Source organism: Kogia breviceps, chromosome 3 (assembly GCF_026419965.1).
Source record: "Kogia breviceps isolate mKogBre1 chromosome 3, mKogBre1 haplotype 1, whole genome shotgun sequence".
Lineage (NCBI taxonomy): Eukaryota > Metazoa > Chordata > Mammalia > Artiodactyla > Physeteridae > Kogia > Kogia breviceps.
This window is the reverse complement of record NC_081312.1, coordinates 145,621,773-145,648,196: the sequence shown is the minus strand read 5'-3', so window position 1 is coordinate 145,648,196 and position 26,424 is coordinate 145,621,773. Positions and strand designations below refer to the sequence as shown.

Here is a 26,424-nt window from a genome sequence, read left to right as displayed (position 1 = left end):
GGGTGACACTATCAAGAGAATGAAAAGACAAGACACAGAATGGGAGAAAATATTTGCAAAAGATACATATGATAAAGGACTGTTATCCAAAATACATAAACTCTTAAAATGGAAACAGTTAGAAAACAAACAACCCAATTAAAAAGTGAGCCAAACCTTGACAGACACCTCACCAAAGAAGATACACAGTTGATAAATTAACATATGAAAAGATGCTCCACATCATATGTCATCAGGGAAATACAAACTAAAACAATGAGATACCACTACTACACACATATTAGAATGGCCAAAATCCAGAACAGTGACAACGCCAAATGCTGGTGTGGATGTGGAGGAACTCTCATTCATTGCTGGTGGGAATGCAAAATGGTACAGCAGCAACTTGAAGGACAGTTTGGCAGTTTCTTACGAAATGAAACATACTCTTACCATTTGATCTAGCACCTCTCACCCTACCAGGCTCAGCATTTCCTATCCCATTCCCTTTTTTATTTCTTCTTAGCACTTATTCTCTAACACACTTTTAGTTTACTTATTTTCTGTCTCTACAGAATAAAAACTTCAAGAGTGTAGTGATTTTTGTGTGTTTGATTTACCGCTATATTCTTAGCATTTACAACAGTGCCTGACATATAAATAACACTCAGTAAATATTGAATGAGTGAATATCTACATACTGGGTTTCATAATTTTAATTTTTATTCTTTAGTTTACCTTTCAGGATCCTGAATGGTACTTCTCTTTTTTTTTTTTTTTTTGGTGGTACGCGGACCTCTCACTGCAGAGCACAGGCTCCGGACGCGCAGGCTCAGCGGCCATGGCTCACGGGCCCAGCCGCTCCGCGGCATGTGGGATCTTCCCAGACCGGGGCACGAACCCGCGCCCCCTGCATCGGCAGGCGGACTCTCAACCACTGCGCCACCAGGGGAGCCCGGTACTTCTCTTTAAAGGCTTTTTCAGGCTATGCTCTCATTTTCATCTTGAGTGGATCGAAATTTTAAAAGATGTTGGTTGGCTGTTTTTATTATTAGTTTTCTTCATATGTTTTGAAATTGTGATGTAGAGTGGGTTTTTTTTCCTTTCCTTTTATTTTTGTTTCTTTCCTCTAGGTTCATCCTTTCCTTGCTAGCAGTTTTAAGTTGCCTCTAACTTGTGTCCTAGGGACTCCAATTCAGCCAAGTGTTATATGCTAATTCAGTTTCGAATTCTTTGGTGATACTGTACACTAGTTATCAACTGAGCAAATTACAAAACTGTGCACTTCTGCCACTTTAGGCCTATAAGCTGGAGTCCCAGGTTATCAGTTGGAACTAGGTTTGCTTTTTAACCTTTTTCACATGTGGGGCAGCAGTGCAGAGGAATCCCAGCTCCCTCCAGGCTTAAAGCAGTGCTATGTTTTTTGCCCTTTTTTCATTCCTGTTATTTCTGTTGGCCATTTTTAAAAAAAATCAGTTTCACCAGAGGCTCATCAATTTTATTAATCTTTTAAATATGGGTTGACCGAAAAGTTCATTTGGGTTTTTCCATAACATCTTATGGTAAAACCTGAACGAACTTTTTGGCCAACCCAATAAAATAAAATATTTTATCTTTTAAAGATAGAAATTGTCTATTTGTGGCCCTATTATTCCTCTCTAGTGTTTGTTTTCTATTTTCTTTCCTATTATTTTCTTTATTGTTTCCTTCCTTCTACTTTCCTTAGGATTTTTTATTCTTCTCTTATCCTCTTGAGATCAACACTTAGCATTATATTTTGGGCTTAAAAATTATCTAAAGCTATACATTTCCCATTAAGTATTGTGTTATTGCATCTCTTAAGTTTTGAAATGTAGTAGCACTTTAGACCTCATTACCCTGCCAGATTAGAATTTTTGACTGCAAATTTCTGCTTTGGATTCAGAGTCAGGATGCTGCTTCAGCATCATTTATGCTTTTTTCTTTATTTCTTGTCCTGGGATGTATTTATGTTGGTTTTGAACCCAATTGTATCTTTTTATATTTATCATTGCTATACGTTTGAAACAAAGAGATACCTTAGAGCATCAATTCATAATGTTATTTGATCAGAAGTCTTTGTACATCTTTTCTCTTTCCTACAACAGGTAAGATACATTTTTCCTGTTTTTTTTCCTTCCACACATTTAAATAAATCTTTTGTGCATTCAAATTTTATCTTGTATTTTTGTCACTTTTATTACCTCTAATACCAAGTTGCATCAACTGATACATTCACATTTTATGCATTCTCTTTTTACTCAAGGCACCTGATGGTTGTTTCAGGCAAACTTTGGATGTCTTTTGTAAAACTAATTTTATCATTCAAGCAACTTTGTTCTTAATATCGCTACACCCGTGTCTCTACTTCAGGGATCACTAAGCTGCTGAGATTGTAGCACTCCTCTCCAATTTATTTTCTATTAACAAAACTGGAGTCCTAATTTGTAAAAATCAAAACAGAGATATGTTCACATTTTCTTAAGGAAACTCAGGACTCAGTGTTATGTTTAAACTTCACAGGAAAAACAAGTTGTATATAGCAAAGCCTGTCCAAAAATATTGGTTTGCTCCTCAGTATAAAACTAAATTCCTGGTAAATTGTAGGCTACTGCCCTGCTTAATGTTTCTTAGGACATCTCCTACCCAAAGCCAAGACTGTTACGCCTACTTATCTTGATAAAAGTCAAGCATTTAAAAAACAGTTAGTTTTCTCTTTAAAAACTAGCTTTATTTAAAAGAATCTGAAGCATAACACTAATAGGAAACAAACTTACAATACATATTGTTCAAGAAAGCCTGCCATACATAATTTCTACTAATAGTAGGTCTATATACTGATAAATAACATTCTTTATACAATGCACAAATGACATTTAGCATGATCCCTGAAAAGAATGGCCAACAATAACATGGACTGTTTGATAGAACCTCTACCCGTCTTACTATTTACCTACAGAATAAAAAACTAAAATGTGGAGATAAGTTAAACTCATCCAACTTAAAATTCTAGCACGGTGTTTAAGGAAGAAAGAAAAAGAATAAGAAGGAAGACATTATAAGTTAAATATCTTTAAAAGAAAAATGAGAATTGGCTTACCATTATTTATAGTAATTATTAAAAAGTATTCAGAATTGAGAATTATTTGGTTTAATATTTGGAAGCCCTTAGACATTTAAACTATCCATTATCTACTATATCCAATCAGTTACCAAGCCAATTTTATTTCCCTGAAAACTGTAACCTGTACATTAACCACAAAAAGAAAATAAACAATTTGGGGGTAACCTAGTCATTTCATCCTTTATTCAGATTTTTCCACAAAGCAATTCATGAATCATTTAATATGAATACTTCTTTCAACTTCTATGATTCACATAGAAACAGACCCAGTTCTAAAAGATTGTATATGAAAATACCAGAAAAAAAAATCCCTAACATGTAAAACTAAATTTTTACTACAAAAAAAGAAACCCATGAAAACATTGGGCATTCAAATAAAATATAATGGGATTATGACACAGTATCGTATCTGGCATTTTTTAAAATTTAAGAACTGAATCAGATTTATTGCTATGTCAATTCTATCAACAGCTAACAATCAAATGTACAAAATATAACACAACGACCATGCCAAAAATGCTGTATAGAGATCATTAGCATAACATTGGTAGACATTAATCTTGTAATATACATCACTGATATAGTAAAACCTTGTTAATTCAGGTTAAATTGATAAAAGTCTAAAAATTTGAATATTTTAAGATATGCAGTTTAAGCACTCACAAGCATTTTTTTTCTGTTAAGCATGTAATTTCAAATATACAAATTTCCAAGTATTACCTATTAACGATTCTTTTGGGTACATAAGGTTTAATGACAAAAGAATGCTTTTAAACTAGTATTCTGAAATAAATGCCTCTAAAAGGCTTAAAATTTTCCCAAGATTAAACATTTTTCTTTAAAATCTTGATTATGACTTTTATTAACAAATCTTTTCATCAGGTAGTACAAAGTAAACATTCAAGTCTTGTATCAATGGTTATAAATTATAAGTAAATTAGAGTTTTATGGTATTTTAAGTTTATTAATAAATGAAGATTAATATTACTACTTATTTTGGTTATGGTGGAGTGAATGATATCTTTTTGGTTGGAAGACATCAGAATAAGTTCAAAGTCTGATATATAATTTTAATGGTATGGGCTAAAAAAATCGAATATGCACTGTCAATTAAGATAATTCCTTAGTAAATTATAACTATAAGAGGAAGATCAAATTTTAAGAAGTATTTATTGTATTATGAGTGCTATGAATTGCCAACACCAAATTTTACCCCTCTCTCCCATTTCAAAGACATCAGGCCATCTACTAACCCATAAATATTGATGTCTCACATACTTCATAGAGTAGCTTAAACATACCAGCATATGAAATAATTAGTATTACATAGTAATTTCCTTTGCCATAGGAATAAATGTTGGACAAAGTCTGGAAACATTTTATTTTCCAATTTGAATTACAGTAATTTTGCCACAGATCACAGCACTAGCGCATGTGTTACTTTAAACATGCTCTAAGAACAAAACAAAAATTTACTGCAAAAATACATGTCACCAATGTGGAACACACTCAGATTTGTATAAAAGTACTGAACTAATATCCCAAAAAGAGGTATATGTAAGCAGTACATAAGGAAGAAATAGTTTTAATATGAAACAGTCATTTAAGTCACATACATCATGATAAGAAGCAGGACTTTCTTTTATAAAAGATATTTTAACTAACAAGCAACATCATCTACATCACCTACAGAACAAGAAAAGTACAGGTATTTAGAATAAGTTTTATTATAATTACAAGTGATGTGTTTTGACAAAATATGACAAAGACGAAGCTTATCCATTGGGTTTCATTAAAAGTCTTCAATGAAAACTTTCTTCCCTTTATTTGCCCTAGACCTCTTGTCTTGGGAGATACTAATCCCTTCCCTAGTCCCTTTACTCCAGGGGTGCCTCTAAGCTCCCATCACTGTACCAAGAGTTGGAAAGTTACAGATATAACTTCTATACTGCTTTATCAGCTAAATGGAATAGAGAAAAGGGGGAAGTTGCTAAAATTTGGAAATGAGAAGAAAATCTCTGAGTTCAGAAGTAGAGGAAAAGAAATTGTGAAAAGTCTCCACAATCTAAAGGAGATTGGGAAGTACTCTCAAGAACGTATCAGTCAATTTGATAAAAATACTGCTTTCCATGGTGCCTAAATGTGGTCATATTGTCTGAAATCAAAGATATTAAAGATTCATTCTGAATGAAGTCTTTAAAAAAAGAGAATTTAATCCCACTTCATTATCTTTGTTCAAATCTTGCTGCAAAAGACTGTCCCCTTAAAATCTAGCCAACCACAGCCAACAAAGATATGAGAATTCTGATTAGAGGAAAGCTATGAAATTTTGAAGTACAGAGCATCCAGGAAGGCAAAAGGCAAGTTGGTTTATACAGCATTCCACTTGAGAGTTTAGGATGGGAAGAGGGCAACTGAGAAACACACCAAACAACTCAACCTTCCTGAAACAAATCAGGAAAAAGGAAAGACCTCTGCTTCTTTCTCCCTCCTACACTGATCGATTCCCTAAAGAGGACTGAGCACTCAGTATGATACAATACTGTTTTTAACTACATGATGGTGTAAATAAGCCTTTATGAGCTTCTGTAAGAATCTAATCATCTTATACAGAGTTCTAAACCACTATTTACAAATGAACTTTGGGAATCTGGATGCTTTTAATTAATCTTTTTTTAATTAAAAAAATCTTAAATAGCACAAATGTTCATGCATATGAAACCTTTATACACTGCAAAAAAGAAATCCAAAAACTCTCGAGCTCCCTTTAAAAATCATTGCTTATATATATATTTTACTATTACATACAACTACTATAGTATGTTGGACAATAAGTACTAGCACTCAGTTTATTCAAGACAAACAAATGTAAAAGAATATTAGAAGAAAACTCCTGATATTTTATCTGGATGATTAAAGTCAGCAGATTTCAGGATAACCTATTATTGAAGTTTTTTTCCTACCACTAGGTAGAGTTGGGAGTCTAAACACACACACACACAAATTGGATTTCTTTATATTGTGTTCATCTATGAAGAATAAGCACTAGTACAAGAAAATCTTGTTTTATGTATATAATCTTCTAGTCTGGATAACAAGAATTATAATAGCAGTATGCCAAAGTATTTCACACAAAAGGAAAACATGGATCACAAATCTAATTCCAAGCACTCTATCTGAAGAATAATTTATTTTTCTATAGCAAGCTAAGCTGTTCCTGCATTAGGGAGTCCAGTGGCATCTAGAAGCAAGTGGATCAGGAATTCTCTAGTGAAATGAACAAAGCAAGTTCTGAGAAAGGAACTGACACTTTAAAACTTTCTAGTAACCTAGCCTTGGTGAGAGAGCCTAGCTGCTGATAGCCAGGTTGAACTTTGGCAAAACTTGAGAATGTAGGAGAAACCCCAAGATTTCCTGCTCAATTGCACATATGTGTGTCTTTGTGTATATGTGTGCATGTGAGATGAGGCCTTTCAGTGATGGAAAAGGATTACACCAAAAAAGGTGCGATGCTACGGGAAGATTATACCACCTGTGTGCATTTATTTCCCTCACTGAGTATTTTTTAAATGTTTAGGGCAGCTCGTCACTTGTCTTAAGAAAGCCATATTGATTTGTATCATAGCATTCTTTGAGTCACATTAAGCAAATTAATATCTGGCCATTCTTATAGTTCATCACTTTCCCTACCAAAAAGCCTCTAGATAACTTCTGACAGTGTTATGTAGACACAAATGTGGAACTAGTGAGAAAATTAATTCAAATACATGAAAACATTCATCAGCTATGATTGTAGTTTGCCTATGATTCACTGTTAAAATCAACCACGGGTTTTTCTTCTGTAAATTTAACAGATTCGTATTTAAGTAAGGTGCTCTTAAGACCTAAATACAAGAATAAAAATTCACTTCTTTGTAAGTTTTTAAAAACAACTACCCGGAAATGAAAAATAAAAGAATCACATTATAAATCAAGTATTTTTAGACTAACTTGGGAGAGGTTATTTTCAAAAAGCAACTAATAAAAGTGTAAGCAATAGAGGGCTTTAGAAACTGCATAATCAGTTTTAGCAATGAGCACAACTTGAGTACTACCGTGTAAAGTGTTAACTCCTGAAAACATTGGAAGGTTCTTCTCAGCATCTACCTAACTGTATTCAGTCACTAAAAAAAAAAAACATGATCTGATGCTAGAACTAGGCACATAGCATACAGTGTATTATATTTTAAAAATCTGCACTCACTAGGATTTCAAAAACAACATAATTAGGTCCTTAAACATTTAGGAAATTATGAATCTTTAACAAAAACTACAATGTAAGCAAAATGTGATATTCGAGTATGCTACTGAACATACCAAATGTCAAGAGTCAGCCCAAACTACTACATTTTAACCTGCTTCAACTGGTAAAGTTTTCACACAAAGGAGTACCTAGTATTAGAGTTCATATCATTTCCTAAAACTATAAAGACATTTATATTACAACTATATTTAAAATATCTTGTACTCATCTCTAACTAGTCACAAGTAAATACAGAAAACCTTATATTGCCTTGTACCATATGAAATTGCTGTTTCTGTAGGTCAAAATTAAAACACTTAAAAAAATAAGTTTTATTCAATCAAAATACGCATCACAAGCATTAATAGTTTTCTTCTAACAGGACATTAAACATTTCATTTTTATAAAATTCATCATTTGCTAGGCTGTATAAACTGTTCAAACCCTCCAATTACTGTTTTTCAATTGGAGAATATGAAGTTTCTTAGAAAAATCTCCAAATGATGAAAACTACACCAGTTCACTGGATAAAGTTCTGGTGACTACACTGTAAACAGAATTGAATAATTCAATTAACTTTGCTTTAGTGGCTTGTGACATGTGACACCAGTGCTGTCATGTAAAAGTGTGGGTTCATGTTTATTAACCGAAGGACTATAATCAAAATTTTCATGCATAATTTAAATTTCTTGGCAATATTGCTGCTGCTGTCATTTCACCAAGGTTTAAATTATCCCTTTTGCAGGTCACCACATAGTCTTCAGAACTTTTTTGGTCACAACGATGGTTCATGTTTGGGAGATTTACCAACATCCAACCATTGTATAAATTATTATCAATTGTCATATAGAATCCTTTTTTTGGGTCACAGGTTATGATCCACTGCAAAAACAGGCTTCTGTTGTTTCAAAGCTTAATGAGTTCACCTTCACCTGTCTCCATTCTTAACCATCTCTCAAGAGAATCCTCTCAGGTCCATTTTTACACTTTCCCCAGTCACAGCAGAAACTCCTGTCTGCTGCAGGGCCTAGAACTGTGAGTAAGCTCTCATCGTGGCTCTTAATTGATCTTTGCTTAAAATGGATTTTGAACTCCCCTGAGCTCATTTTTAATTTTCAGATCCCCAGAAGAAGATTTTTCAACCCACCACTCTTTTACCAGCAGAGCCCTCTAAGGCCAAATTAATGTTTCGACCTATCTCATTTTCAATATGTCCCTGGTTTGAAATGATATTAAGAAAAGTATTCACAATTCTTCTGCAGATACTGTATTATTTATTTCTCTGGAAAACAATAATAACTCAATAATCAAACTGAAGAGTGAAGAGCATAATACTGTTATATTTCTAAATAGCACAACTAAAAAATCCTTTATGACAACTCTACTAACTGTAGTCAATTTTCAACTGATCTAATGTTAGCAATTTCATGTGGTACAATCCACAAGTTAATCGACAAATACTTATTGAACACCTACTATATGCTAACATCTGTCTCATATCTGTACAAACAGATATCCTGGAAAGACTGAGTTGATAATACAAAGGTCACTAATTTCAAGGACCCTAATATGGGACGAATCTGGTGTCATACTCTATTATTTTTTAAAACACTCATTAAAATGTATGATTTCTTCCATGTTTTAGCTACATATATTCTTTCTGAAAACGTTAAATGGATCCTCAAATATTTTTTTGAACTAAATACTTAATTTGATATTGCCAAAGTTCAGCACTGGAATACACTTGACCCTTGAACGACGTGGGGGCTAGGGGTGCCAACCCCCTAACAGTCAAAAATCTGAATACAACTTTACAGTCAGCCCCCCAAAACTGTGGTTCTGCATCCTGGGATTTAATCAACCGTCGATCATGTAGTACTATACTATGTGTTTATTGAAAATCAGTGGGCCCATGCAGTTCAAACCTGTGTTGTTCAAGAGTCAACTGATACATTTTTCAATGATTCTAACTTTTAAAAGTCAAAACTTGCCTACATTTGCTATATACTATCTTGAAGCTTCAAGAGGCTTTTATGTTCATGATTACAAACTAAAATTTATTTGTATATTACTTTCTAATGCACCCCCATATACATTATTCTTATTTAAGATAGTAAACAAAAACAATACAAAGTTTGCACTAGCAATGAAGTGGTGTATTAATAAAAACTAAAAGGTAAATAATTTTTTGTGTGTGCATTTAAAAAAATAATGTAAAACATTAAAATCCTGTGTCACTGAACCTCTGTAATACACAGGAGAAAAAAACCACTGCAGTTAATGCCTGTGATTAAGCATCACTGCCCACTGCAGGGGGACCAAAAGTTTCTCTAGTGCGCATTAACTGGACATCTTTGTCAGCCATACAGGTATCACAGCCCCATACTGCTGATGCTTCTGCTGTTAGGAGGCCATAAGCTGTTTCAGTCATTCCAGTGCAGATCCGATGAAACCATTTCTGACAAGAGGCTTCACATAAGATGGCATCCTGATCATCATTCACTTCATTTGTACAAATTCCACAAGGATACACTGGGTCAGAAGAAGAATGCCCATGACGGCTTGGGTGGAGAGAGGATTTATTGCTTTTCTCAGTGGTGCATGTATCTGCGGCACCTCTAGCTTGTCGCGGCTTATTCTGTGTCCCATTTGCTTGGCTGCTGTTTGTAGCTTCAGTGCTACTCGAACGGCTATTCTCTTGATTTACGACATTGTTTCGATTAACATTTTTTAATTCAATATTACTCTGATTCACTGTGTCATCCATATTTAAGTGAGGTGGATGAGCAGAGGAATTTTGATTAGTGTTTTTGGTTGCTCCTTGACTAAAGTCTTGTTTTGGGGGTGGTGCTTTTGCTTGACCAAAAGTGTTTGGGGGAGGAATAAAAGAATGATTAGATTCTAATGGAGAACTAAAATTTGAATTATTTCCAGGGACAAAGTTAGATGCCAAGTCAGGGTTAGATATTTGGTTAGCATTCTGTGGAGGAATCTGATTGAAGTTTTCAGCAGGATTTTGTCTAAAATGTTGATTAGGCATGTTAACATTCTGACTTAGTGCATTATTATAAGATGGGTTTCCAAAACTCGAATTATCATGTGGCCCAAAATTAAAAGCATGAGGTCGATTAAAACCCATGCCCAAAGGATTCTGAGGAAATGGGTGTGGCTGATTCCTGAGTGAGTAAGGACCACAGTACGGGGAAGACATTCTTGGAGGAACGTGAGGTGGCATTCTGAATGTGCTGTAGCCTCCAAAGCCAGGATAACCAGGGCCAAGATATGGATTTGACGAAGGTAGTGGTTTATAGGAAATAGTATTGTAGTTGTCATCAAATGGATTAGCAGCCACTAGGTGGTCAGAGTTTGGATTTGGTGGTGGAGCATACTCAGACAATGGAGGAAAAGAAGGCCCCTGAAATGAGAATGTAAAATACATGTTTTTGATCAAAGAAGTCATAAATGTTAACATTTATGAACCTTGTTTTAAATTTCTTTTGAAGTGTTACAAAAATTTAATTCTTCACCTGACCTTTCAATTCCAAATCATGTTTATATTTTTATTTAATGATAAAACTGTGTAGGTTTCTTTCATTTAGGAAAGGAAATAAGGTGTACTTTTTTGAGCTCAAATCAATTGTTACAAACTCTAGAAGTATTCAGCCTTCAAAAGAAGCTTCATTACCATAATTTTCATTGAATATGCTTGCCTGTAGCTCTAGAATCTTTCACTTAAAATTTTAACTAAAAATACCTTTATACCTCCAAATAGCCATAAAATTAAATAACAGTAAACAGGATCTAAATTTTTTTTCCTAGCTTAACTTCAGAGAGTTAGCTATTAAAGCATTCCCAAAGCACTAAGGCCTACGCCTCAGACTGGAAAAATAAACTGCCAGTTTTAGTCACAACTGCAAGTTTAACAGTGTGGCCAAAATGGAAAAAGGTAATCTGTACACATTTCATACTTACTTGCAGTCTTTATAATAAAAACAGTGCTTCAAATTTATAGAGGATAAAACCAAGAAAGTCTGTATTTATAACTGTTTATTACAACCAAAGTTTTCAGACAAAAGATGCTTCCACCATGATTGCTTCAGGATATGTACATACTACTGATTTATTATAATAGTTGAACATTACTCCAAGTTAAACTTGTGTCCATATATTTTTAAATCTTTTTATAAAACTACAGGCATCTATTCCTTGTAAATTAGCTTTAAGAATAAGCATTTTAATTTATCTGCCTACACTTCCTTCTTGCAATATTCACTCTAGGCTTACGGTCGAATAATAGCCACTAGTTGCAAAGCAAAAAAAAAAACAAAAAACAAATCACTGCAGAATTCACTACTAGGTTCTGAATTAAGACAGGAAACAAAACCCATGACAAAAGTTAAATTTACCTCATAGCCTGATCACATCAGTGAAGAAAAACTGTTATTAAAGAAAATGCCAATTTACCTGGGTATTTGTCTTGCGCTTTTTCTTATCTGGGCTTCCTAGTTGTACACCTGGTCCTCCTAACCCATCCAGTCCACTATCACCACCTAAAAATAAATAAATAAATAAATCCAGATAATATTTCTACTTATAAGTGGAATTTATATCTCTCATAGCAATATCTATTATAGCTACCTGTTAACATGTTTTCTATTTTTATTAGATAAAAGCAATACTAAGCTCTTATTATCTTTGTTCTTCAAAAAGTCTTCCTCATAATCTCAGCCAGAATCAGTCATTCACCTCTACCCCATAGCATTTTTTATTATTCTTTCAGTGAAAAAGTAATTCTCCATCCCACTCTCAAACCTTCAGTCATCTGGTTTCCTATCACTGAAGCAAACACTGTTGCTAGTTTCTGGTCTATCTTTCCAAAGATAATCTAGATAAATCCCAGTATATCTCTGGGGAATACACAAACAATGGCATGCTTAGTGTGGAACAATGGTCTATACATTGCTTTCTTACTTGGAAATCATTCCATGTCATTACATATAGAACTGCTCCATTCTCTAATAACTGAGTAGTTCACAGTATGATTATACCATAATTCATTAAACTAGTCCCCTCCCTATTGATGGATATTTTGATTGTTTTCAAACCTTTGCTGTTCTGCATTGAAAATCCATGTATCAATGTCTTTACGCTCATGTAAAAGTCATTCCTAAGACTGGAATTATGGCATCAGAGGTATGTGCCTCTTAATTCTGAAAGGTATTGTCAAAATACAACAATGTATGAGTATGATTTTTTCAATATGATCAAACAAAAGCAAAAGCTTGACTGTGAATCTAAGAAGTTTAAAAAAACATGGGATTTTCTTCCATTAAAAAAACACACTTTTTATTACAGAGAATTCTGAACATATACAAAAGCAGACAGAATAATATTATGTACACACATATGTAGATACACATTTGTAGTAAACTATAATACACATTTGTAATAGATAAATAAATAAATCCAATGAGTTGATAGAATTATAGGAGACTTGCTCATACATGTGGATTCTGAGAAAGAGATATTTAAACTGAGACCTAAAAGATGATAAGAAATCTCTCATAAGAAGAGCAGAATGAAAAGCCTCTAGGCAGACAGAATAAATAGAAAGGAGCTTGAATGTGTTGTGTCTGAGACATGCCAGTGTGTTACGGAACTCTGGAGAGTACTTTTAGAAGAGGCTGAAGAGACAGGCAGGGACCAGATCATTTTAAAGTGTCATGAACTGAAAGCTCCTGTCCCTGCACAATCCATATGTTGAAGCTCTGTCTCCTAATGTGATAGTATTTGGAGGTGGGGGCTTTTGGAGGTAATTAGGGTTACATTAGGTCATGAGGGTAATGGGATTAGTGGCCTTATAAGAAGAGAAAGTGACCTCTCTCTCTCTCCACACCCCCTTCCTCCCTTCCACCCTCCTTCCTCCCACATGCAAACACTGGGAAAGGCCATATGAGGACAAAGCAAGAAGATGGGCATCTATCTACAAGCCAGGAAGACAGCCCTCACCAGGCACCAGGAGCTGAAAAACTGGCTGGCACCTTGATCTTGGACTTCCTAGAGCCAGACTGTGAGAAAATAAATTTCTGGGTTTTTTGTTTTTGTTTTTTTTTTTTTTTTTGCGGTACGCGGGCCTCTCACTGTTGTGGCCTCTCCCGTTGCGGAGCGCAGGCTCAGCGGCCATGGCTCACAGGCCCAGCCGCTCCGCGGCATGTGGGATCTTCCCAGACCGGGGCACGAACCCGTGTCCCCTGCATCGGCAGGCGGATTCTCAACCACCGTGCCACCAGGGAAGCCCCCTTTTATTCTTATCTAAGATTGTTTGCCTGGCTTAGATGGTCTGCATCTATTGAGATAATCATATGATGTTTTTCCTTTACATTATTTATTTTTATAAATTTATTTATTTATTTATTTTTGGCTGTTTGGGGTCTTCTCTAGTTGCGGCCAGCGGGGGCTACTCTGTTGTGGTGTGTGGGCTTCTCATTGCAGTGTCTTCTCTCATGGAGCACCGGCTCTAGGTGCACGGGCTTCAGTAGTTGTGGCACGTGGGCTCAGTAATTGTGGCTCGTGGGCCCTAGAGCACACGGGCTTCAGTAATTGTGGCACTCAGGCCTAGCTGCTCTGCAGCGTGTGGTATCTTCCTGGACTAGGGCTTGAACCCGTATCCCTTGCATTGGCAGGTGGATTCCCAACTACTGTGCCACAAGGGAAGTCCCCTTTACATTATTTTAATGTTGAACCCAGCCTGACATTCCTATGTTAGTAAACCCAACTTACTAATTTTTATATGAATGTTATATTTATGTGACTGGATATGCTAATATTCTCTTTATAATGCTTGCCTATGTTAGTAAGATTAACCTGTTGTGTTTCCTTGAAACATCCAGGCTCTTAATTCTAAGATTTTGTTAAATGCACATCTACACAGTCGGGGGGTACAGTAACCCATTCACATGGGAGGATTCCCTTGAGTGCTCTGATTCAATTTGTATCCCTGAAGGCTTTCTTTTCTGTCAGAGAGTCCTTTAAAAATAACAAAAACTTCCCCTGTTTCACTCATTTTTTTTCTTACTCAAAGGAGTGAGAAGACAAGACTACTCATTTAATTTGCTTTTCTCCAGACTTGAGGTTATTAGTAATTCTCAAAATTTTGTAAATCACCAGCAGCTTCCAAGTGGCAGGGATTGCTTTAGAAGCCTAAAACAGTGATCCAGATTTCACTCTGTTCCAGATTTATGTTACCGGGATATGCCACTTCCCTTGTTTGCTGCTATTGCTGACATTTTTGCTGTTTTTTAAAATGGTTCTGGTTCATTTCACTTGAAATTTAGAAGAGAATCTATACGGTAGCTTTGTTCTACCATCTTAGAAGTTTATATCTATATCTATGTTCTTTCACTTAATCTTCATAACAAACCTATGAAGAAAATCATCCCCATTTTTAAAAAAGAAAGAAAAAGTAATGGAATTGTAAAGGTATGGATCATACCCCTGGTAAAAAAGCAGCTCTGAAATCTAAAACTAGTATCTGTTTTCTTTTGCTTTTAGGTGTACAATTCAGTGGGTTTTGAGCATATTCACCAGGCTGTGTAACCATCACCACTATTTAATTCTAGAACATCATCAGCACCCCAAAAAGAAACCCCATACCTGTTAGCCATATAATATGTGACTCTGAGTTTGGCTTCTTTCACTTAGCATAACATTTTTGATGTTCAACCATGTAATTTTATTTATTAGTATTTCATTCTTTTTTATGGCTGAACAATATTCCACATTATGTTTATCCAGTCATCAGCTGGTGAACATTTGGGTTGTTTCTATTTTGGAGGGACTATGAATAATGCATTTATGCACACGTTTTTAAATGAATGTATGTTTTCAATTCTCTTGGGTATACACCTAGGAGTGGAATTGCTGGGTCACTTAGTATCTCTATGTTTAACATTTTGAGGAACTGCCCAACCGTTTTCCACAGTGGCTGCACCATTTTATGTCTGACAGTTCTAATTTCTTCACATTCTCCCCAAGATTTATAGTTTTTTTTTAATATAGTGACTCTAGTGAGTATGAAGTGGTATCTCCTTGTGCTTTTAATTTGCATTTCCAAAATTACTAATGATGTTGAGCATCTTTACATGTATTTATTGACCATTTCTTCATCTTCTTTGAAGAAATGCCTATTCAAGTTCTCTGCCTATTTTTTAGTTAGAGTGTTTGTCTTTTCTGTTAAGTTTTAAGAATTCTTTATGTATATACTAAGGATACTAGAATCATCAGATGTAAAACACATAAGTTTTTAATTTTGATGAAGTTCCAATTATTTACTTTTGTTTTGTTGCTCGGATAAAACTAGGTTTATCTGCTTCTAATATAGTAGTTTGCCTCCCTAAGATCTTATACATATACTATCTTCCTCAGTGGCCCACAGAAGGAAAAAATGGAAACTTCTGGTTCAAACTAAAGGAACTCCTATCTTAATATAATCAATAAAAAACACTGAATCACTATGTTGTATACCTGAAACTAATATACTATTGCAAATAAAGTAAACTTCAATTTAAAAAAAATATAAACGGGAAAATATAAACATTCATTAAATTAAAATATAGTTGTAACCATTAAAAAAATTTTTTAATAAAAAAATGATAAAGGGACTCCTATCTTTTAATTTTAATTTGACATGGTAATCCCATTTGAATAGATGGTAAGTAAAAAACTAAGAGAGAGATCCAGTGCACCCAGTGCACTCCTCAAGGTCATTCATTCAAAATCATATGGTTCAGGAATGGCTAAACTACTTAACCAATGTATAACTTTCAGTAGCCTATATACACTGAACTAATGAGTTCATATTAACAATTTGTATGCAGTTTTCCATAACAGTATATACTAACATACTGAACAGAGAAATGTGTTGTTCTTGAATCTGAGTACCTAGAAATTCTGTGGAAAAGAATTAGTAATGGGCTTGAGGTCAAATAATAAAGTGGCTATATAAATAAACAAAAGGTCCAAATATCAAAGTCCTGTCTTTCCTAACATTTGTTATGGGTATTTCATTATAACAAAAGTATCAATAGAAAAAGGTAATTCTTAAAAGATAAAAAGTTATTAACAAATTAGTCTCTAATCTAGAATATATAAATTACCATTCACAGCATTATTAAGACTACTGAATAATTGTAATTTTACTATTAAAATGTAATTTAAAGATAGACAAAATGTACTCTTAATGGTTAGTATCTACCATCTCTGTTCATTTTCTAAAACTTTAATGATAATTCCTGTATTTACTGTAAGGCAAAACTCTGACATTTGGAATCATTTAAATAAATTCATTATTTTCAAGTAATCTGTAAGCAAAACCACCTAAAATTCTTTTTTGAAAATTGAGTTTTATAGTGTTAGTTTTAAATTTAAGAGTCTAATATTTCCCTCCATAAAACAATCTTCAAGTTCCCACTGGTCTCAGTTGCCCCACTTATTGTTCATCTAAAAAGTTAACTATGTAACATTTCCAATGGCTCTGACTCTTGACCTTACCTAGGTCCCTCCCACTGATATATGTAATACTGGTGGTTCTGTCATCTCCATGATGTTAACAAGTAATGTTAGATCAGATTCATGGTCATCGGGGCTAATCAGAATATAAGCTACCAAGAATTTCTGTAATTATTACTCTTTAAAAACGAAGTGCAAAGGGGAGGGGAAAGTAGTGGTCATAAAGCCAGTTATTTAGGTTACCTTAATAACTTTTGGTACCAAAGCGTCTATCTGCTCTACATATCTGCTGCGGCTGACTCTGCAAGGTAAACCATGAACATTCAGCCAGAAGGTGAGAGTTTTGGGGCACAGAATCAAGAAATGGGGAACTCCCAAATCTTTTTGTAACAGTGGATACTCTGATCCTTCTGTTAATAATTGAATTTCTTCAACTCATCTCTTTACTCCTACCTTCGCAGAGCCCTCCGAGAATGCACAAGGTGGAAGAGAAGTAGGAAAGGGTGATGTCAACAATAGAAAAAGAAACCTCTCTCATCTTACGTTAAGGAATTTTATCTATATATTATCTCTTTTCATTATGCCAATCAATCTCAATTAAGCACAAAAATAGTTCTACCTCTCCTTTCACCCTTTAACCTTTATTTAGAGCTGGAAGCTTAGGTTGTTTCTCTACTTGTAGTCTTAGAGTCCAACCTACTAAATGATACAATTTTTCCCCATCTAAAGATGCTACAAATCAATGATTTTTGATATGTAATCCGTTTGTAAGTATAAAATCATTCTTTTATTTGTAAGTACTTTTTACTTTGTAAAGAATGGATTATTTACTTCAGGCCTTTTATGCATTTTTTTTGGTCTAGTTACAACTTCTTTATTTTTCCTATTAAAGACTCAATCTATTTGGCCCCATGTCCTTAAAAGGGAGTGAAGGCATTATTCTGTACACTAGATAGCACTGTGCCTTTAATATATTTAAAATTTTCCTTTATTAAACTCACTTTATTCACAATAATGGTTTGGTTTGTGACAGTGACTGTTCTCATAAGTAATGTGACTACATTATTTTAAAATATTTTATAATCAACATTTTCCTTTAAAGAGATTTGCTTCAGCATTATTCCAAATAAATGTTTATTTTAATATGTGTTTGTGGTATAAGGATGTATTCTAGGCTGATTAAATGACTCAAACTAGGTTTGTTTTCCCCCAAAATTCGTATGTTGAAATCCTAATCCTCATTATGATGGTATTAGGAGATGGGGCCTTTGATAGGTGATTAGGTCTGCCCTTATAAAACAGATCTGGGAGATTTAGTGCCCTTATATAACAGACCTGGGAGAGTTCCCTAGCCCCTTCCGCATGTTAGGACAAAGTGAGAAAGACTGTTGTCTATGAACCACGAAGTCAGTCTTCATCAGACACAGAATCTGCTGGCACCTTGATCTTGGACTTTCTAGCCTCCAGAATTGTAAGAAATAAAATGTTTGTTGTTTACAAGCCACCCAGTCTATGGTATTGTTACAGCAGCCCAAACGGACTAAGACAGTGCCTAACACCTTGCCTGGCACAAAACGGGTACTCAATTATTAGTGCTCATTTTGCTTTCCCTTAGACTAAACTATACCACTAGTGCACTTCATTTCAGCTTCTATAGTATTTATCATCCTATCAAAATATCTAATAGCCAGCAGTGTCAGCACAATCAGTGGACACTCAAGTATCAGTTTTTCACAACAGCACAGAAGTCTGGGATATAATGTCAGTTTACTCTACCATTTACTATGGACGTGAACATCTTAGCTAACAGCTTTATCTTCACCTGAAACACAAACTTCTGTAATACTGGTCTCTACCATGGAATGGAAATGTTGTGAATTAATATGTGAATACAGTATTGTATGAATTCCATTAAGCATTTGGCAAAATGGCCTTATATGATTGAAATGAAAAAGACATTATTTCCTTTTAGAATGCACGGCAGAAAGTGTCTGCTATGTGATACCCCAAACATAGATCAATCTGGGCATGTAATAAATATTAAATTCAGAAAGCCCTCAACATCAGCTATTTAAAGTTTCATATATTTGTGGTTCTTGTGCCAGCTGTTCTCTCCAAACTAATGATCTCTGCATTACTGAGGTACATGAGGTTTAAGAGGTAAAGCTTAGAAAGGTGGGTGGATGGCATCCAAGTGTGAAGCTGACTCTACATAATAATATCAATACCTCTAATAATTGGCGGTCTCAGTGGAGCTGAAGCTTTGAGGATGAGTATCTTACCAAAGTCGGGGAAAAAAAGAGGGCATGCCTAGCAGAAGGAACAGAATGTGCAAAGACAAATTTAAAGACATGAGAGATTATGACAACATCTAGAGAGGAAATGTGACTTTCAGAACTGGAGCATGGGAGACAAGGATAAGCATTTCATGGAATATGAAGGATGGAAGACTAAGTGGTAGGCCTGGGCCAAATAAAAATATAAGAAGGTTGGATTGGGTTAATATAAGAAGGTTGGATTTTTGTCCTAAATGCAATGGGGAACCAATGAATTTTACAAAAAAAAGAGTAACATGACTAATTGTGTTTGGGGAGCATTATAGCAATGGAACATACTGGCTAAGATTTGGGGCCCTAGAATTTAAGTTCTAGCTTTGCCACTTGCTAGCTGGGTAAACTTGAATATGTTTCTTAACCACATATTACTTAACCTCTCTGAATATCAATTCCTCAATTATAAACCTAGAATGATGATATCGAGCTAGCTTACAGGGTTATTGAGAGGATTAAGCAAGATGATCCATTTAAATTACTTAGCAAACTGCTTGATAAGTACTTAATAGATGGTAGTTACTTACCACCAGCAGTAAGTAACAATGTAAAAAATGGGTTAAGAAAGACAAAACGGGAGGCCACTGAAACCAGTGATAGGGTTATTATAATAATCAAAGAGATAAGCAAAATCTGAACTAAAGAAGTGGTTGTGGAAAGTTTGAGGAGATGCTGGGTTCAAAACATACTAAGGAGACAGATAATCTAGGACTCTGGGACAGTATTGAGTTGCAGTGGGTCATGGGTTTGGGTCACTAGATAAATGATCTTCATCAAGTTAGGGACTATGGGAGAAAGAGCATGCTGGAGGTCTCACAGATAGACACCTTTCATTCTACTTGTTAACAACAAAATCCATTTATCTCCCCCTCATAAATTTACTCTTCCTGTTATATATCTGACACCATTCTCTTACAGTTTTCTCCTCTACCTCTCTGGCTACTCCTTCGCATTCTGTTTTTCAGGGTCCTCTTTCCCCTTTTATCTCCTAAATGTTAGTGTTCCTAAAGTTGCATTTCTCAATGCTTTTCTCTTCTCACTCTTCACTCTCTTGGGTGAGCTCATCTACTCCCAAGGCATCAATTAGAATTCACATGTTTACTGATAACTTCCAGATCTCTATTTCTAGCTCAGACCACCCACCTCAGTCCAAACCACGAAAATCAGTTGCATACACTGCAACATCCCAGGAGGATATTCATTCAATGTGTTGAAAACCAAACTGGCTTCCCTGACACTGCCTAGCCCTCACATATGCCAATTAAAAAACAAAAACCTCCAATCCTTTCCTTCAGACTTTCTCTCATCAGCTCTTTCCCTCAATTCTGTGACTGTAAATTATGCTTCCTCTTCAATCTTAATCCAAATCTTCCATACATTTCTGATCAAGATGGACTATATTTTTTAGTACAGTCTACTTTTAGCACTTCTGTGACATTTTTGTGTTACTATGCCATTCTAAAATACATGCTTACCTCTCCAATGTCATTTCTAACTCTGGTTAAAAGTGTTTCATCGGAGGGTGCAGTCTTTTAAAAGCAGAGAGCTACTTAATCACTTTTGCCTCATGACTAGTGAAATTTCTACTTTTACTAAAGAACTATCATTTGTTCATAGTCTAGATGGAGTTATCTTTTTTTTTTTTTTTGCGGTACGCGGGCCTCCCACTGTTGTGGTCTCTCCCGTTGCGGAGCACAGGCTTTGGATGCGCAGGCTCAGAGGCCATGGCTCACGGGCCCAGCCGCTCCATGGCATGTGGGATCTTCCTGGACCGGGGCACGAATCCATGTCCCCTGCATCGGCAGGCGGACTCTCAACCACTGTGCCACCAGGGAAGCCCAAGATGGAGTTACCTTGATACTATATAGTGTTCACCATAGTTTTGATATGAGTCATTAAGTCTGCTGTCTTAACTTCTTCAGGCAAAATCAGACATAACTGTATTTGAAACAATAAATGTGACATTTATGTTTAAAAAAAGCATTTCATCTGAAATGAATGCTTCAACTTCCTTCATCTCTAAATTTGTTTTTCTTCCTTCATTTTCTCTATTTTTCCCCAAGACTGACTCTTCATTTGCATCCTTGTTGCTATTCCTTCTCTCATATGCAGAAACCTGATTTATGAGAATAGAAGCCTTCCTGGTCTGTCTAATGCCCAGCTTCCACAACAGCGAATGCCTAGCACATGGTAGATATTAAAAAACATGTACTGAATGCTTTATTCATGAATTATCCTCTCTTTCTGTTGCTTTTTCAGTTCCTCCCCTCTCCTTCTAAATCAGGTTATTTTGTTTGTCTACTAATATGTCTGTCGTTTTTCAAGGGAGAAAAAATAAATAAAGAGAACCCATACAAACTTCCTCTTCACTCTCTTTCCAAGTTATTGGCTATGTCTTTCCTTCTATCACCAAGCTTCTTCTAAATCATATCTTCACCACTTAATATTCACTACTTTGAAATGTAGTTTTCTCCCAAAAGTGCCTTCTCAAAATCACCACTAACTTCCTAGACCTTTTCTCATCCCTCATCCTCCTTGCTGCTCTTTCTACATCATTTAAAACAAAGGAACATCCACCACTTCGTAGAACTCTCCTCCAGGCCTTCCCTGACTCCCTGAAAGATAGGTTATACGTTCCTTTATTTCCTATAGATTATCACAGCATTTATCATGCTGTTTGTAACTGATTACTTGTTTGTCAGTATCCCAGACTACACTAAAAGTTCTTGAAGACAGCTATTATGTCTTCTTAATCAATGTATTCCCACTGTCTGGCACTATAACTGCCCAACAAATATTTGTTGAATAAACGAATGAATAGCGTCATCAGATCAACATCTAAGAGTTCTAAAAATACTGGATAATGGGAGTGTTGGTTAAAATAAGGAAAAAGGGCAAGTAAAAGTGGTGGGAAGGGCTATGGACAATCCGAAAGCAGCATAACGATACGAATCAGTTCCTTCATGTATTCACTCATTCGCTCATTTGGTATTTACTGTGAGCAAGGCAACTAGGAAGGAAACAGAAAGATAATCAAGATATTGCACCTATCCTCATGGATCTGTCTTACAATCCAGGGCTGAGGGTTTGGGGGGTGGTAAGAACTGGTAGGAAATAGGAGTAAGATACTTTGCCACTAAATAGCAATTCTGAATCTAATATTAAAATATCAGGACAGGGACTTCCCTGGTGGTGCAGTGGTAAGACTCCAGGCTCCCAATGCAGGGGGCACGGGTTCGATCCCTGGTCAGGGAACTAGATCCCACATGCATGCCGCAACTAAGAGTTCACATGCCACAGCTGAGGAGCTGGCGAGCCACAACTTAGGAGGCTGCCTGCCGCAACTAAGACCCAGCGCAACCAAATAAATAAATATTTTAAAAAATTAAATTAAAATAAATAAACTATCAAGACAAGTTTGGAAAACCACCAATCATCTTCCTTTGGTCCACTTACCTTCACAATCTAGGTCTACCAGCAGCAGTTCTCAAACTTTAGTGTACATAAGGAACACTGAGGGAGCTTGTTAAAGATGCAGAGAAATCTCTAAGAAATTCTGATTCTGTGGGTCCAGGAAGCTACATTTTGAATAAGCATCCTAGGAATTACGATGCTTTTGGTCTACAAAGTCCTTAGTCATTCACATTGTCATAATTTTGCCATATCTGAGTTATGTCTATAATATTATTTTCTAGTAATTCCTTTAAATTTAAAAAAATATATAGGTCTTTATATAGACAGATATACGCAGATATGTCTATTTATCTATATCTTAGTCTTATCCTAAGCAAAAGGTTTGATAACTTATATTTTTGATAATACACATGAAATAAATACATAACCATTAAAAAGTCTGATTATATATATATATCATTGGATAAGAAACAGTTTGAGAAGCACTGTTCAAGAGATTATGCTCTGCAAACACCACATTCTACATGCAGTCTAATGATATAAATTATAACTAGAAGCTCCAGGGCAGTGAAGTTCAGCAGAATTGTGCTTCGGAAGAGCTCATGTAGATAATCTGGTACATATTATTATAAAATAATTCTAAAATGTTTCAAAAATTAATGTTCTAATTAGTACATTAGTAAAATGACATCATAAAAACCCCTCTTCATATTGGCCTTTTATTTTAAAAAGTGCTTTGTCTTTTATTCTGGTACCTGACTCTCAGAATATTCTTGAGCTGACACCTAAGTCAACTTCCAACAACTAGGGCATCAAACTTAAAACCAGCAGTTGTAATAAAACAAAGATCTGTAGTCTTGACACACAATAAAATACCCATCAATTTTATTTAAAAATACATTTGATTAAGACTGATAATTGAGTTCAAAGGTATAAACTTGATAAAGCTTTCTTTTCCTTCAACCCCAGAGTAATTTATAATAGTAGGCAAAATAACATGGCAAACATATCAAAGAAATAACTATCTCAGAAAGGTCTATTCCTTAAAGGCTTTGGCAATTCATAACCACAAAGAGAAAAGAAAGTTGAAATAGAAAACCTTCACCAAATGAAAGATTGTGCTATTAAGCCTGTAAAAACAATATTCTGCTCTAAATTATGTTTTGCGGGGGCTTCCCTGGTGGAGCGCAGTGGTTGAGAATCTGCCTGCCAATGCAGGGGACACGGGTTCGAGCCCACATGCCGCGGAGCAGCTAGGCCCGTGAGGCACAATTACCGAGCCTGAGCGTCTGCAGCCTGTGCTCCGCAACAAGAGACGCCGCGATAGTGAGAGGCCCGCGCACCGCGATGAAAAGTGGCCCCCGCTTGCCACAACTAGAGAAAGCCCTCGCACAGAAACGAAGACCCAACACAGCCAAAATAAATAAATAAAATAAATAATGTTTTTGCTTAAATGGCTAAGAAAATCAATCTCTTAACTACTCAAGTGATGTTATTTAGATATCACATTGTCACTGTGTCACAAGCCAGTTCTATAGGTTTAATCTCTAGTCACAAAGAACAAAAACATAGATGAATGACTGGTCCTTGATCTCTACATCACTTAAGTCAATTGGAAATTTACCTTACTACTTACTGATTTATAAAGCACTTCATCCTGTTTGGATGAAAGGATTATTTCAATAACTTCCTAACTAGCCTCCCTGCTTTAGCCCTTGTTCTCTAGTCTATTCTCCGCAGAACAGCCAGTTAAAAACATAAGGCAGATTACTCACTCTTCTGCACAAAACCATCCAGTCACTATCTCAGAGTAAAAGCCCAAATCTTTTAAATGGCTCACAAGGCCAATACACATTCACCCCATACTTCAGCTCAGCTCACACTACTCTCCTTTTGCTCACTCACAATAGCTTCTTTGCAGTTGCTTGAACACACTAGGCAAATTCCAGACCCAGGGCCTTTGCACTTGCTGTTCCTTTTGCCAACACTGCTATTCCCACACATATCCATATGGCTCTGCTCTGTCACTTCCTTTGGGTCCTTGCTCAAACATCATTTTCCAGGTGAGCCTTCTTATACGTAATCGCTACCTCTCCACCCCCATGCATATTTTCTAACCACTCTCCCTGCTTTGATTTTCTCCATACCACTTACCATTTGACATCCTATACCTTTTATTTGTTCATCACTTGTTTACCCTACAAGAGTGTGCATTCCTCCTGGGTGCAGATGGTCTTTTTGCTTTGTTCACCGTGGTATCCCAGTGCCAAAAACAGTGCCGGGCACACAGTAGATGTTCAATAAATATTTGCTTACTGAACAAACAGTTATTACTTCAACTTTGGGACTTTCGGCCTGAACCCTATTGAAAGCTGGAAATAAGAGCTGGAGGATACTCCCCAAATTTCCAGACGGCACTTGGTGTCTGTGAACTTACATGCGTTATCTTTTGTCTGGCACATGGTTCCCTCTGATACTTCTTAGATAGTAAGGCAGCAGGTAAATTCCTAACTAGTGTGCAAGGAAGAAGCAAGCCAACCGTGTATAAAACTGATTTGGGGCGATTTGATTCTTATCCATAAGCCAACAGAGAAAAGCCTTTTGAATGAATATAGTTTCTCCTCTTAAGCCTAAGGAAAATAAAGCTGTATGTTTGTTGCCTTCTGGAGAATGGGAAGGGGGGCTGGGAGAGACACGGAGGCCCGGCACACCTTCTGCAAGAGCGTCAACTCTAGTGCGGTCCAACTTACTTTATTTTGGGGGGGGGCCGGGGGAGTGGAGGGCATCGTTCGTGGTCTCTGGCAGGGGGTGTTTCTTTCTCACCCTCTGAGCTGCCTATTGTGCTGTGTCTGGCCAACGAGGTAAGGTGGGCGAGGAGCGGGGTATGAAGGGATGCTGAGTGCGGCTTCAACTGCCTCCTAACACAAAGTCGGGGCGGCCAGGGCTCGGCGCAGGGGACGCGGGGGCCGCGCGCCTCCGACCGCAGTCCGGGCCCCGGGGCGCAGGCGGGACGCGGGCTGCGCGGAGTTAGGCCCGGACAGAGCCCCGTGGCCTCCCGGCGGACGGGCACGCGGCCCCCGCGCGCCCCGCTCACCCCGCTCCCCTCAACCCGGCGCCCTTCTCGGTTACCTCGAACTCTCTTCAGCGAAATGGGATCCTTCTCCTGTTCTGCTGACATTACAGACCGCAAAGCATGACTCCCCCCCAGGCCGCGGGAATTCGGTCTCTTTGATGCTGCGGCGGCGGCTCCTCCTCCTCCTCGCGGGGCCGCTGCGGCTGCGAGGCGAGCCTCCGAGGCGAGGCGCGGCCGAGGGCGGTGGGGACGCGGGCCGACTTTGCAAAGTTTGGGAGGAGAACGAGGCCTCGGGGCGGCCGGGCGGCGTGCTGGGGCCGGCCGGGCTCAGCGGCGGCGGCGGGAGAGCGGCCTGGGGGCGGCCCCCCGCCCGGGGCCGGCGTGTGTGGAGGACTAGTGCGCCGCCGCCGCCTCCTCCCACTCCTTCTTCTTCTTCTTCGCCGCCGCCGCCTCAGGAGCCGCTGACAGGGGAGGCGGGAGGCGGGCGGCCCGGCCCTGGCGGCGCACTCACAGCGCCCTCTGAGGATGAGGTCTGCGCTCTCGCCGCTCCCGAGTCGCAGACACAAAAGCCCCCAGCTTAGAACCGCCTGCAAAACCCGCTCTGGGGCGGGCGAGGGACGTGGCGCGGCCCCGCGGCTTCCCCGCCCCGAGCTCCCCAGCCCCGCGCGGGGACGGACTTCGGGGGGCGGGGGCCGCT

At 37.2% G+C, this 26,424-nt stretch overlaps 1 protein-coding gene across 1 annotated transcript; it reads right to left on the bottom strand.

The window, feature by feature from the left end:
* Nucleotides 1-9,098: 9,098 nt before the first annotated feature.
* PYGO1 (pygopus family PHD finger 1) lies at nucleotides 9,099-26,095 on the bottom strand. The gene is made up of 3 exons (XM_059056281.2): nucleotides 25,784-26,095; nucleotides 11,868-11,953; nucleotides 9,099-10,818 (listed from the first exon to the last, which is right to left on the bottom strand). The coding sequence occupies exons 1-3, from the start codon at nucleotides 25,830-25,832 to the stop codon at nucleotides 9,694-9,696; spliced, it is 1,260 nt and encodes a 419-aa protein (XP_058912264.1). The 5' UTR covers nucleotides 25,833-26,095; the 3' UTR covers nucleotides 9,099-9,693.
* Nucleotides 26,096-26,424: the final 329 nt, after the last annotated feature.

Bases quoted from the DNA above. Each gene is read 5' to 3' on its own strand.
- PYGO1 (XM_059056281.2), bottom strand. From the start codon at position 25,832: ATGTCAGCAGAACAGGAGAAGGATCCCATTTCGCTGAAGAGAGTTCGA. The intron at 11,954-25,783 runs GTAACCGAGAAG...ATTTATTTTTAG, and splicing joins TTCGCTGAAGAGAGTTCGAG to GTGGTGATAGTGGACTGGAT. The intron at 10,819-11,867 runs GTAAATTGGCAT...TTCTCATTTCAG, and splicing joins AGCGCAAGACAAATACCCAG to GGGCCTTCTTTTCCTCCATT.